The sequence below is a fragment of the Ictalurus furcatus genome, chromosome 8 (assembly GCF_023375685.1).
Source record: "Ictalurus furcatus strain D&B chromosome 8, Billie_1.0, whole genome shotgun sequence".
NCBI lineage: Eukaryota > Metazoa > Chordata > Actinopteri > Siluriformes > Ictaluridae > Ictalurus > Ictalurus furcatus.
Window position 1 is genome coordinate 11,317,547 of NC_071262.1, and position 15,284 is coordinate 11,332,830.

At 39.5% G+C, this 15,284-nt stretch overlaps 1 protein-coding gene across 1 annotated transcript in view; it reads left to right on the top strand.

The window, feature by feature from the left end:
* Positions 1-7,798, top strand: part of mrpl11 (mitochondrial ribosomal protein L11) — a 45,881-nt gene extending 38,083 nt beyond the window's left edge. Inside the window, exons 4-6 of the mRNA XM_053630751.1 lie at positions 5,794-5,887; positions 6,415-6,574; positions 7,463-7,798. Coding sequence (XP_053486726.1) covers positions 5,794-5,887; positions 6,415-6,574; positions 7,463-7,565 — 357 coding nt within the window. The 3' untranslated portion in view covers positions 7,566-7,798. The remainder of the gene's footprint in view (positions 1-5,793; positions 5,888-6,414; positions 6,575-7,462) is intronic.
* Positions 7,799-15,284: the final 7,486 nt, after the last annotated feature.

The window sequence follows — 15,284 nt, forward strand, 5'->3', positions numbered from 1 at the left end:
TATTAAAAAATAAACAGCTGGAGGTAAATTGGCAACAGGTCAGTAAGGTGATTGGGAATAAAAAGAGTATCTTAGAGAGGCAGAGCCTTTCAGAAGTAAAGATGGGCAGAGGATCACCAGTCTGCGAAAAACTGCATCTACAATTTGTGAAACGATTTCAGAATAATGTTCCTCAATGTAAAATTCCGAAGACTATGAATATCTCATCATCTACAGGACATAATATCATCAAAAGATTCCGAGAATCTGGAGAAATCTCTGTGCACGAGGGACAAGGGTGAAAATCAGTATTGCATGCCCATGATCTTCAGGCCCTCAGGCGGCACTTCCATTACAGAATCATGCCTGGTTTTAATGCAATCACTGCATGGGCTCAGAAACACCTCCAGAACTAATTGTCTCTGAACACAGTTCCCCGTGCCATCCACAAATTCTGGTTAAAGCTCCATCATGCAAAGAAGAAGCCATATGTGAACATGATCCAGAAAAGCCGGGGACTTGTCTGGGCCAAAGCTCATTTAAAATGGACTGAGGCAAAGTGGAAAACTGTTCTGTGGTCAGACAAATCGAAATTTGAAATTCTTTTTGGAAACCATGGACACCGTGTCCTCTAAACTAAAGAGGAAAGAGACCATCCAGCTTTTTTATCAATGCTCAGTTCAAAAGCCTACATCTCTGATGGTATGGGAGTGCATCAATGCATATGGAATGCGCAGCTTTCACATCTGGAAAGGCTTTCTAAAACAATTTAGTATGAGATATACACACCCACTTTTTCACAGTACTGTACATACACTAATCAGCCATAACATTAAAACCACTGCCTAATATTGTGTAGGTCACCCTTGTGCTACCAAAACATCTCTGAAGCATCGAGACATGGACTCCACAAGACCCCTGAAGGTGTGCTGTGGTATCTGGCACTAAGACATTAGCACCAGATCCTTCAAGTCCTGTAAGTTGCGAAGTGGGGCCTCCATGGATCGGACTTGTTTGTCCAGCACATCACACAGATGCTCGATCTGATCGAGATCTGGGGAATTTGGAGGCCAAGTCAAAACTTGAACTCCTTGTCATGTTCCTCCAACCATTCCTGAACAGTTTTTGCAGTGTGGCAGGGCGCATTATCCTGCTGAAAGAAGCCACTGCCATTAGGGAATACCGTTGCCATGAAGACCGTGTACTTGGTCTGCAACAATGTTTAGGTTGGTGGTACGTTCCAAAGTAACGTCCACATGAATGCCAGGACCCAAGGTTTCCCAGCAGAACATTGCCCAGAGCATCAGACCACCTCTGCTGGCTTGCCTTCTTCCCATAGTGCATCCTGGTGCCATCTCTTCTCCAGATAAGCAAAGCACACACAAGGGGGACCTACACAATATTAGGCAGGTGGTTTTAATGTTATGGCAGATTTGTGTATATATTGTATATAAAAATAAACATCTACATACATTGATCAGTATATATTTTTGTGTAACATTTAATTATGCTCTTATTTTTTTTTTTACAATTGTAAAACTGTTCAGTTATTGTCACATTAAACAGTGTACAGTATGCTTGCTTGTTCAATCCAAAATATTCCTCCATACATAGTAGCATGAGATGCCCAAGAATATTAAATAGCCATTTTACTATGAGTGACACTGCTTCCCCTGAACCCTGTGGTGATAAAATGTTCCCTGTCCCCATCACACATGAAAAAACGCTTTCATTTTGTCTTTGTTTAAATACGACTAACACTGTGAATAATTAGATTAAATAAATAATTAAAGAGCAATATTCCTTAGATGATTTGTATGTATCTTTCAGCTTTACAGTGTTCTTTCATCCTACATTGCTCTTCCTGGCTCATTCAGGACACCGTCCTTCACAGAGCTATCACTCTTTCACTTGGGCTTCACTTGTGCTTTTAAGTAACGGCTACTTGATGCTGATAAGTTTAATTATATTTATCACCAAATATTTGGCATAAGTGTTTAACTGAGTAAACGAATTAACCAAAATTGGTTAATTATCTTTTTAAGTGGGATGATTCATTCTTTTTATTATACTATGTAGATGCAAGAAGGAATATTACCACTTAATTGACTTTCTGCAGGCAACTGTGGCATAATTGTAAAAAATAAAGAACAATTTTGAACGCAAAGAGCCATTTAACCATTTGTCTCAGGAATAATATGCAAGATTCATATGAAACGACAGCTCCCTCCACCATCTCCCTCCATCTGCCAGTCCATTTCATGCACACAAACCCATACAATGGCAGCCTTCCAGGCATGCAGAGAGGATTGAGAGAGAGAGCGAGAGAAATTTCATATTGTAAGTGATGTATATGGCTTATTTCTATAATTAAACAGCACCTAGAGATAGAACAGTCTCAAATTATTTATTTCGTGTATAATTCTTAATCTCCATGTTTGCACATTCTCACTGTGGAAATCGCGTGCTTTTTTCTTTATATATATATAATGTGTGTGTATGTATATATATTATGCGTGTGTGTGTGTGTGTGTGTGTGTGTGTGTGTGTATATATATATATATATATATATATATATATATATATATATATATATATATATACACACACACACAAGACTTCTTGTCTTGTGTATATATATAGAAGTCTTGTGTATACACAAGACTTCTTGTGTGTGTGATATATATATATATAAAATCACACACACAAGAAGTCTTTTCGAATTATTGGGATACTACTAGGCTTGGTATTACCTGGTTTTGGATCAAAAATAAAATCAGCGGTGTTGCCTGTCCCTAAATTTTTAATCTCCACAACTCATGCACTCACAACATGCACCTGAACTCCCATACTCACACTAGGCAGGGACTAAATTTGTGTCCTTAACTTGTTTTTGCTTAGAATGCACCGATACTAAATTCCTCAACCGATACCGGTAACCGATAGTTCTGCATTTTATGCCTTCTTTTAAATGAATAATAATTAATTCCACAGTTCTGAAAGAAATGCAAATAAAAACTTTATTCTCTCCATTTCCACAAGTTGTTTCACAGTAACTGGTCTCATAAACAGAAAACACATTACTCTAATGAACATTAACACATGAACTAAATTCTGAAGATTAAAGTAAGATTTCTTAACGTACTGAATGTTATTAATTCATATTAACATCGACTGAATTCTAAAAAACCTCCTGTTCTCACATTCACTCACCATAAACAAAATCATTTCTATTTCATCACTGAACATCAAACTGGTAATATATAATATCAACTTTTTTATATATTAACATTAACTGATATGAAATATACTACTCTACAAATATATTTTTCTGTGCAATATATACTTTTTTGTCAACCCATCTTCATTTAAATCTTTCAACGGTGTACTGCCGCTTTAATTCGGCTCGAGCAACTTGGCAAAAAATGTAAAAAAATTTGACTCGACGCCGAAACTCCCGCTTCACTGCTGCAGCGTCCGGTGTAAAATTTTAGCAGTGCAGAGCTTAGGGCTGTCAAACTGCAGTTTTGTTGTCATTCCACACAAGACACATCATCTTTACGAAATCGATGTGTTTTCCCGCTCTCTTTTGAGGCCGATGGCCCATAGCGTGAAAAATTGCCTTTACTGGCCAATACATCGGTGCATCTCTAGTTTTTACAGTACTTCCATGGCGCACCTGTTGGCGTGCCCCGCGTGTCCACATTCCTGCTCGGCGCGTGACCTGTGCGACGCGACGGACAGGGCTATCGAGAGCGCCGCCTACTGGGCGAAACTAATATGAAGTGGAACCTTGACACGAAAAGAAGAAGAAGAAGACAGTACTTCCCTCTCTTTTGTTTAAGAGCTATGTCTTGTTTATGTGGCTGTTGAAAGCACATAAGGTGTTATTCACTGTACAAACACTGCACAAAATGCAGCAGAGCGCCTGATGGTTTAATTAGAAATGGATGCCCAAAGGTTATATGTAGGTTTATATGCTTTGTTTGAGTTTTGGTGTTGGGATATTTTTTTTCCATCTGGTTATGAAGTGATATCAGATTACTTTTGGCAGACACAGCGACTCAGGAGTCACTATAAATACGGTATGCTTTGGAAACACATGAAAATGGTGTGTATGCCTTTCTGTCTCAGCTGTCCACTGAAAGTCTGAACAGGACTTTAAGGTGAGTCTCAGGCCCTGCTCGAAGAAGCCATTACCAACCATTTCAAGAAAGAGATTATGAAAAAACTGTTTTGTTTTGTTTTTTTTTGCTTTGTTTAATTTTATTTTCTTTTTTTAAATTCATTTATTTATTCAAAAACATTACAGCTATTTTATATTGATCCCCTGTCAGGAAATGGAAAAGATTTTAAACACATTACTATATGAACAAGCTGGGTTTTGCTCCATGGTACATGCCTCTTATGCAAAGCCTGGAGCTCTGTGGTGCAGTAGGAGTTCTCATTTGTTGTTACTGCATGAGTAATTTCTATGCTAGACCAAATTTTTTCCTTTCAAACATTGACCCTGACCATAGTTCACTGAAGCCAGGAGAAGCTGTTAAATGACCATGTACCTCTGTGCGGCCTGCTGATCGTAAACAACATTTATTTCAACATTAATCAACTTTCTTTGAATCTTGCTTCCAGAAGCAGAGTGTCCACTCAATGTGTCAGTGTGGGATAAGTTCAATTTACTGTTGGAGTGAGCTGTTCTATATCATAATACTTAACCAGGACATTCCACCTGCTGACCTTAATTGGCTTGATGGAATGAATATTCACAAATGATCATGTCTTTATATATTTATAACTGTTACCAATAAAAAAATTAATGAATAGAACTTATTGTGTAATTGCCCATAATATCAGACGAATGTCTCAGAGCATTTCTCTTTGGTCTCATTGAAAGACTTTTTTTTATATATATACAGTAATGTATAATTTACTATATTTCATTCGTAACTGCAGCATCATTTGAGAAATTTTGAGTACTGTTGTGTTGCATTTGTCTTGTGAGTGATTTTCCCTTTATGCAAATGGCTAGTGAAGAAATGTCCTGACGTTCAAAACAAATGAGGAAATAACAATAATTATTAACAGCCAAATGCAAAGCAGGCCCTAGAGCCCTTTTGTAGTTGCATGGATTAGGGGCGGGAGAATCGAAAGATTAGCTGGTCTCAGCTAAGTAAGGATCATTTTACTGTGGGGTTTAATTGACGTCGTTGGCTTCAGAGATTAGCTGGACGGCTGCAGTCGATTCTGGCTGGGCCATGCTGCCATGTCGGACTCTTGTGAATTCCCAGCGGTCCCATTAGGCTGTCTGCTCTATGCTCATTGTCTTTGATCCACTCTGTGATGCTTAATCCGTGCCTTAAAGCTTCTGTGGCAGCAGCCCAGACTAATGTGTGCGTGTGGAACGCGTACATGTTAGCTTCACTGGACACATCAGAGAGTCTACAAAAGACTGTTTGAGGTTGTGAATAGCAATTCGATTTTTGCAGAGTTCACCTGCAGTTTGAGGCCAGAGTGTCACTAATAGCTGCATATTTCCATGGAGAGCGATGCCTTGGTTTTAGGGGTGGGCGATGGTCAAATCTTTGTGAATATGAACAAGGTTTTCCGTTTCTTTGAAAGTTAGTCAAATATAAAAGTAACACGCTACTACGAGAAAGCACTGCAGCTGTGCTGACCATGTTTTTAGCTTATGGTCGATTTGCTTCTGCTGTCATTCTGACTTTTGTAAACGCTTTTTTGTTTTGCTGACTTTAATGGATGAACTAGCAGTGAGCGTCTCTCTTTTTTTCTTTTTTCTTTCTTTTCTCCCTACAGCCAGATAGGACGTATGACTTGAAGATCGGGCAACCCACGGTGTCTTACTTCCTGAAACAAGCTGCGGGCATTGAGAAAGGAGCAGGAAAAACCGGTGAGTTAGCCTCATCATAACTTACGCTGTGGTCATACATCGTCGTGGCCTTCTTGCAGCTCCCGGCCGCTCATTTGTATGCCTCAGTCCCAGCTTATGTTTTACGAATGGACAGGCTGACTTCAGATTGAATTTTTTTGATTGATGATATATTTATGCTGAGCCATGCCAGAAGAGGCAGCACATTTATTCAGAGAAAATCAGTGGCAAAAAGGTGCTGCATGAAGGAAAGAGAATTGTAAATTCTGCCTCATTTTCTTATGTTCAAGTCTGCTTCAATTATACCCTCTCTTAACAGCTGCTCTTTTAATACCCACTCTTCTTCTTTCCTTCTGACTGCTTGCAAGTTTTCTCTTCCTTCCACTGCACCCCTCCTTAACAGTACTCCGGTTCTGTTCTCACTCTCACACTGTTACACTTTCATGCTTTTGCGCTCTAGGGTTTGGTTCCCCTACCCCCCCCCCCCCAACTTTTCCTCCATGTCTGAGTCTATCTCTTCATCTCTGTGCCTCTGTTGTTCTCTCTAGGGCATGAGACGGCTGGTATGGTGTCTGTTAGGGCGGTGTACGAGATAGCACAGGTCAAGGCACAGGACGAGTGCTTCAAGCTGCAGGACGCCTCCATGCAGAACGTAGTCAAGAGCATCATCGGTTCAGCCAGATCACTCGGCATCAAAGTTGTCAACGAGTGAGAAACCCAATTCTACCTCTCGCCATGTTGCACACTGACACATAAGTGTATCACATATGCAAGACTTCATACAGGCAGCACATCCTTCCCACTTTCATAAAAAATTCCATTAAGATTAAAACATTAAAGTTAGTATTAGGCATGGGGATGCATATTAACACATTTTTATTCAGCTCATTAAGCAAACTTTTAAAAATATATATATTTTTGTCAACATAGATCAATCATATTGCCACCCTTCAAAACTCTTCAGATTTGTGTTTCATCATCGTATGAAATTTTCTGTGCTCCCTAGTGTATAGCTGAGGCTTCAACTCCATATGCAAGCCTGTCTAGTTTTTAGTATAAAAATGCATTTTTTTTAGTTGTCATAATTAATAATTAAGTAAAGATGAGAACCCTCACTGAGAGCTAGGTAATAGCTTTATGCACATATTTATAGCCACAGATTTATTTATTTTTAACCTCCTGGCAAAGCTGGTTTCTGTTAACTGATGTACAAACAACAATTTTAAATGACCTTATGCCAATGTGATTTATTAGCATTTTGGAACGGGTATGAGAATGGGACCTCATTACATTAGTTAACTAGGTCTCAGATGTCTCAAAGATGTCATTGTTGCTCCTGGCTGAATGAACCTTGTCACTAAAGCATATCCAGCCTTGACTCATCATGCATGCGTGAAAGACATTTGTTCTGCATTTCAATGACCTGAAGAGAATTTTGAATTTCTAATGTAATGCTGATGTATCTCTCAATCCCTCCCCCCACCCTCCTCCCTTCTCTTTCTCTCATTCTCCACCTCCTGTCTCTGTACCCTCCTCTCTTCTTGCGGTATGTCTTACGGTTGCTCCCTCACTCCTCTCTTGTCATCGCTCTGTCAGCTTGTCACCCGAAGACTACGGCGAGTTTCTCCGACAGCGCGAAGAAAGACTGAAGGAGGAGGCAGCAGCTACCATGGAGGCAGCCACAGGAAAAAAGAAATAAAAATAATCCCACTGTATCTGCCTGTTGTTTATATTCCATGTCAATACACCCCTGCATTGTGCAGACAACGGAAAACCTGAATTTACACAAGGCCCCCTTTGGTAATAAAATAAATTTATATAACCTCCGCTGTATTCCTAGTAGTTACTGAACCTCTAGCTCTCATAACACTTTTTCCCTTCCCCTGTCTCTCTTGCTCTCTTTTGATCTTTTTCTGTTTATTTCTTCACTTGCCCTTTCTGTGGACGTCTCTCCGTCCCACTTGTATGTCAGGTGCAACGGTTAGGAGTGGAACAGTATGAAAAATTCAAGTGTAAGTGCAGCACTGGCAACTTTATTAGGAACATCATATTGATACAGGCTAGGACCCATCCATGCTCTCAGAAGAGGCACAATTCTTCCTGGCATGTATTCCGCAAAGCGAAACATTCCTTTGAGATTTTGGTCCATCTCGACGTGTTGTATTCACACATATCAGATTTGTCAGCTGCGCATTCATGCTCCAAATCTCCCTTTCTACCACATCCCAAATGCGCTCTATTAGATTCAGACCGGTGACTGTGGAGGCCATTTAAATACACTGAGCTCCTTGTCATGTTAATTGACCCAGGTTGAGACAACTTGTGTTTTGTGACATGGTGCATTATCCTGCTGGATGTAGCCATTATAAAATGGATAAATTGTAAAAAAAAAAAAAAAAAAAAAAAACGTGATGCACATGGTTAGCAACAATATTTTGATAGGTCATGGCATTGAAATAATGTTCAGCTGGTATTAATGTGTGCCAGGAAAAAATTCCCCACATTACACCACCATTACCAGCCTGAACTGCTGACACAAGGCAAGTTGGGATGCCAAATTCTGTCCCCAACATCTGCATTTTGCAACAGAAAACGAGATTCATCAGACCAGGAGTGGAACTCGATGTGATCTTCTGCTGTTGTAACCATCAAACCTCAAGGTTGGTCATGTTCTGAGATGCCTTTCTGTAACTCAACCACGGTTCAGTTACATTCACTGGATTTGCTCCATTAATGTTTCATCTCAGTGGTTCACTGAGATTACGTTTCTGCACCATACTGATGTCTGATGTGAACATTAACTGAAGCTCTTGACATGTATCTGCATAATTTTATGCTTTGTGCTGCTTCCACGTGATCAGCTGATTAGATCTTTTCATGAATTCATTTTTAGATAAATGTTTAGATTAGGTCATTTCATTTTCCCAGTCGCAATAGTAGTAAAAATATTAAATGTGGATGGGTGAAATCACGTACATTAGGTATTTCTTCTGTGTTTTCTGGATAGACTCCAGATAAACCAGAATCCTGCCTGGGATTAAGCACCTACTGAATGAATACTGACAAGAACAGGTAATGGGTTAAAACAATAAATACTGAAAATTGTGGCCTAATATCATGTATTTATGTAAGAACTATTTTCTTTTGCAAACATTAAACAGCACATAGTGCTAAGAGCACAGAGTAATCAGACACACAAAGAATCCTTTGATAAGCTTGTCTGGGACTGAGTAGGTAGGTCAGGGCCAGGGCCTAAGAATCAAAGAGCTCATAAAAATTGTTATATTACTTTCAACACAGTGAAGCAGTGCAAGAGTAGGTGTCCATCAGAAGTAAGTGAAAGCCAGGAATTATTCTCTGCCCTGGGCAGTACAGTACATAATGGTTGTCTTTGTGTGTTACCAAGAAGATTGAGTTTGCTAAGATAAAGGTGATCAGTCAGAATAACTGTATTGATTTGCAGTAACCCATCCTTCTAAGAAGACAAGTGGACCCAAAGCAAGACACATCATGCCAACACACCTCCCTCTGAGTATATATTTTGTCAAGAAAACTCTACATTACATTCAAGTCACTATGTACATCATATTTGTCCTACACTATGGCCTTTCTTGACCACTACGGATATTCTTGAGATGCATGTAGGTGGCTTTGTCTCTGCTGGCCAGAGTCATAAGGATAATGCTGTAGTTGGACAATTGGTTACCGTGTGCACTCACAAAGCAGCAGGCCATCTGGGTCAATTCTATCCTCCTCATACACGTTACGCATTGGCCTTTCTGTGTACTGGGGTGGGGGGAGTTTTCCCTAATACTAAAGCAAGCTAGAGATTTTTTTTTTTTGCCATGAAACTAGATTCTTTGACTGTATTATGTACCCTGTCACGTGAATGTGTTGGAGACATTATTGCTTGCCAGTTGGATTCAGGCAGATTGCTAAGTGTGGTACTAGTTCCTGCTGAGAATGCTAGGATTGTTAACAGATTGCAACAGTAGTCCTCCTGGGGCCTGTTAGGAGTAAGGAAGTGGGATATCAGCCTGTGGCTAAACCCCAAATACCACTGACGTAAGGCTTTTCTCATGAAAGCGTCCCTTCTGGGAGCAGTGTCTCATTAGAAAGAAAGTATCTCCCTTACTGACAGGGGAGAAGGGTGGTGCCATTAGGATGCCACAAAGATGCCCATCTAGGCTGTAAGCATATGCGGTGGCCATTGCAGTTTATCACAGCACCATGGATAGTGTTTCTCTGGGAGCTCATAAATTGTCACGGACATTCTGAAGTTAGCATCTGTCTGCCATGCACCCTCAAGAGCCTGGTGTGGGGTGCTGAACTGAAATGACTGAGAAGGCACACCATACATGAAATATAGTCTCAGGTTTTATGAATGCAGATGAGTTTGATTGTTTTGTCTTGGCCTTCAAAATCAGTTATAGCTGAAGTGGGTTCAATTGATGTTCATTTTCCTTTTTTTTTTTTTAATATGTACACAATATTTTGTTTGTTCCTTCTGTTGTTGTTTTTTGTTCACATGTAGTATTGTCTATAGTGTTAGTGTGTGATTATATATGTTATTGATGGTTGCATAAATAAATGAATAAATATATGAGTTGATTATTTACTCTCTCATGCCCTTTGGGGAGAAACTAAAAGTAAGTTGACTAAGCACACCCTGTCCAATTAAAGTACAAATTACACAAAAGGACAGATGACAGAATCATAAGTTAGTTTTTTTTGGGTTACTACTCTGCTGTGTTTGGTATTCAAACAATACGGCATCACACCATTTGAAATCATGAAGCATCAGCTTGTGTGCCTTTTTAAATGTGAGTGTGTGTATGTGTGTATAGTTTATCCGACATCATTATTGTGCAACTGAGACCTTGTGATATAATGCATTGCTGAATATTAATAGTTACTGATATACAGTGGGGGAAATAAGTACTGAACGCGTCAACATTTTTTTTTTCAGTAAATATATTTCCAATGAGATTATTCACATGAAATTTTTACCAGACATCAGTATTAACTCAAGAAATCCAGATATATAAAGAATTCACAACATTAAAGTTCATAAAGGAAGTTATGTGTAATGAAGCAGAATGACACAGGAAAAAAATATTGACCATAAAATTGAACTGAAATTTATTTAATACTTAGTGGAGAAGCCTTTGTCGGTAACGACAGCTTCAAGACGCTTCCTGTATGAAGAAATTAATCTGTCGCGGTATTCAGGTGTGATTTTGGCCCATTCTTCTAAAAATATTGTCTTTCAAGCTTGTTCAGTTGGATTCAAGTCAGGTGACTGACTGGGCCATTCTAACTCCTTGATTTTTTTTTCTCTAAAACCAGTTGAGAGTTTCCTTTGCTGTATGTTTTCGATCATTGTCCTGCTGGAAGGTCCACCCACGTCTCATCATCTTTATCATCCTGATGGATGGCAGCAGATTCTTCTCAAGAATCTCCTTGTAAAGGGCTCCATTCATAGTTCCTTCAATTATATGAAGTCTGCCAGTACCATGATGCTTCCACCTCCAAACTTCACTGTTGGTATAGTGTTTTAGGGTGATGTGCAGTGCCATTTCTTCTCCAAACATGGTGTGTAGTATGACAGCCAAAAAGTTCAATTTTGCTCTCATCTGACCAGACTACACTCTCCCAGTATTTCATAGGCTCGTCCAAACGAGTTGTAGCAAACTTTAAACGAGCTTTGACGTGCCTTTTCTTTAGTAGTGGAGTCTTGCGTGGTGAGCGTGAGCAGTGGAGTGCATTGCTTATTGTTTTCTCTGTAACGATAGCACCTGCTGCCCCCAAGTGTTTCTGGAGCTCTTTCTGAGTGGTCCTTGGCTCTTGGGCTACTCTTCTGACTATTCTTCTGACTCCTTGGTCAGAAATCTTGCGAGGATTTCCTGTGCGTGGCCGGTTGATGACGGAGTGATGTTGCTTCCACTTGTGGATAATGGCCCCAATGGTGCTTCCTGGAGGATTCAGAAGTTTTGAAATACGTCTGTATTTGATTCCATCAATATGTTTTACAGTAATAAGGTTGCAAAGGTCTTGGGAGAGCTCTTTGCTTTTACCCATCATGAGATGTTTCTTGTTCTTTGGTAATCAATTTACAATTTACTAACCCTGCTAATATTAATTTGTACAGATAGGAGGTATAACTACTTATGGATTTCAGCTGGTTCCATGCCTTACCTTGCCTTGGAGAACTGCTTTTTCTTAGTGTGTTCAATATTTTTTTCCTGTGTCATTCCACTTTATTCCACATAACTTTATTTATGGACTTTAACGTTGTGAATTCTTTATATTTCCAGATTTCTTGAGTTAATACCAAAGTCTGGTGAAAATTTCGTGTGAATAACCTCATTGGAAATATATTTACTGAAAAAACTGTTGACACGTCCAATACTTATTTCCCCCACTTTATATTGTCAAGCTACTCATATATAGGCCTAATAGTTTTTAGCCCTCCCTTCTTTTATCTAAATGGTGCATACAAATGGATTATCAATTTCACTGTGGACATTATTTTGTCTGCACTTTTTATGTGATTTACAGAGAGCAGATGATAAAGTGCTGTGAACATGATGTTTCAGATGCACTTTGTTTCCTCCTTTGGCTTTTTTTGACTACCCATTCTCAGACCACTTTAAGTGGCTCTACTTTGATGGCTGTGCCAGCCACTGTCACACACTTCAAAAGAGACCTTTGCATAATGTAGTCATGAAATCCTTTTGTCTTTTTCAAAGGGCCGCTGCAGAACGCACTTGGCCACTTACCTCACTGAACCTTCAGGGATGCTTTCATCAAAATAACATGAGATTCACTATATTGGTTGAATCATTAATAAAACACCATTCATGTGGATATATTTCATGGTGAATCCATATTAATAAACAAAAAAATTTACACATAATGAATGTGCTATAACACTCGAGGTTCATTCCAGATTCTGAGCTTTTATCTACTTTATTTAATGTGAATGTTCATGTGCTTTCACCAGGGGGCAACATTCTCTTCTGATTGTGCACAGTTCTGTCTTGTAGGATAGGAAAAATATATTCATAGTTCTAGTCAACATTATTGGCACCAAATGTGTTTTAAGTATAGCATGTATAATATTTTCAGAAATAATCGGAAATACATTTATTTATTATGTCTAAAATGATACGACAAAAAAATTTTGTCTTCAATTTACATTTAGTTGTTTTGTTTTTTATAAGAAAAAGAAAACATCACCTGTACAGTACTAAATGCACTTTTCTCTAACACTTTCATGCATTTCTTGTAGCCATCTGTAAGCTTCTTGCACCTTTCTATTGGTATATTCTTCCACTCCTCAACCACAGTTTGTTTAACTCTTAAAGGTTTGCAGGGTTCCTTTTACCAGGAGCAGATTTCTTTCCATCCATCCACCCATCCATCCATCTTCTACCGCTTACTCCTTTTCAGGGTCACAGGGAACCTGGAGCCAATCCCAGGGAGCATCGGGCACAAGGTGGGGTACACCCTGGACAGGGTGCCAGTCCATCGCAGGGCACAATCACATACATACTCACACACCCATTCATACACGCCAATCAGCCTACCATGCATGTCTTTGGACTGGGGGAGGAAACCAGAGTACCCGGAGGAAACCCCCACAGCACAGGGAGAACATGCAAACTCCGCACACACATGGCCCCGGCGGGACTCGAACCCTGGATACGCTGGAGGTGTGAGGCAAACACCGTGCGCCCTGATTTCTCTCCAATGGTTTTCAGTTTAATTCAAGATCAGGACTCATTGAAGGTCAGTTTAACACAGTCCATTTTCTTCCTTTTAGCCATACGTTTGTGATTTTTTGTGTGTTTAGGGGCATTGTCCTGGAAGACCCATGATCTTCAACCCATTTTTCTGACTATGGGTAGCACATTTCCTACCCTGATAATCCTCCCATTTCATGATTCCTCACTGGTCTCCATTGTCATTGAGTCCTATTTTGGTTTCATCAGTTTTTATGTTTCTTTCAATAGCAGGGTCTGCCTTGGTCTTTATCCATGGAGCCCTTCTTGGGCTAGTGTGCGGCTTATGGTATGAGTCGAAACTATCACTCCATATCACTCCAGGTCAGCTTCAAACTCTCTGGATGTTCTACATGGTCAGTTTCGCAAGACTGCCGTGTACACTATTGGAAGGTCCTTGACAGATTCATGAGCCATAAACGTCTTAGTGTCATTGTAAACTGTGGAACAGGGGTGCCAGGAATTGGTGATGCTAATTTTTCTGACCACCTCAGACACCTCTCTTGTCTTTATCACTGTCAAAAAAAGAACAGGGGATGAGCGTGCCCTTTTTAAATAGTATACTCGTTGTTTTGGTTCATTTAAGTAATGTGAACATTATTGGCAATTCATTTACCATGAGTATAATTTCACAGCCAGTTGGAGTCTAGTTTCTCTAATCCAACTAATTTGAATTGCTCAACAGGTGTCAATAATTATCATGGTAATTTTCCAGTTTTAATCATTTTTCCGCACATTTCCTTTATTAATTGTTATTGTTTGATCATGTGATGCTCTGTGTCAGACAAATGAGTGTATATAGAACAAAGCAGTTTCATTGCTCACTTTTTTTATTGGTCATAATTTCCTTTAATAATGAGGTATAGCTACATATAGGGTGCAAATACAGTTCAGAAAGTATTCATACCCTTTCAGTTTTTTCCCCATTTTGCTACAACACTCTGTGGAGGTATGATCAAGCACCAAATATGATTGGAGGGAGGAGTCGCAGAGAATGAGTGGGTATCATCTACACCTATGCGATTTTGAGAAACCTTTACGATTTAAGCACCTTTCATCTATTAATAGGGGCAGAACAATAGACAAAGTCGATGCAGATGGAGTGGAGCAAGCTCTAAAGACTTTCACCTTGATCTTGATTTTGATCATGACCTTGACCGTGAATAGAACTATGACAGCAAAAATGTTGTGTGCCTTTTGCACCAGACACTTACTGCAATATTCAGGCCTGCCTCTTTAACTTTGATTCTTTAAAACTTTATTATAAAATAAAGTTTCCCAGATAACTGTGTTCTCTTCACGTGTCCACTAGAGACCTCTAGTGGTGAAACAATATCCCTCCTTGTGTAACATCTGGACCAGTAAAGGCCAAAAAGAAATAGATGGATGTCAAAATAAGGGTATACTGCATTTTTATCCCATCCAAGACATAAACATTAAGTAATATACATTCACCCACCACTTTATTAGGAACACCCGTACACCTACACATTCATACAATTATCTAATCAGCCAATCATGCGGCAGCAGTTCACTGCATGAAATCATGCAGATACGAACCAGCAGCTTCAGGTAGTGTTCACATCAGCCATCGGAATGGGAGAAAAATGTGATCTCTGTAGTATTATTGT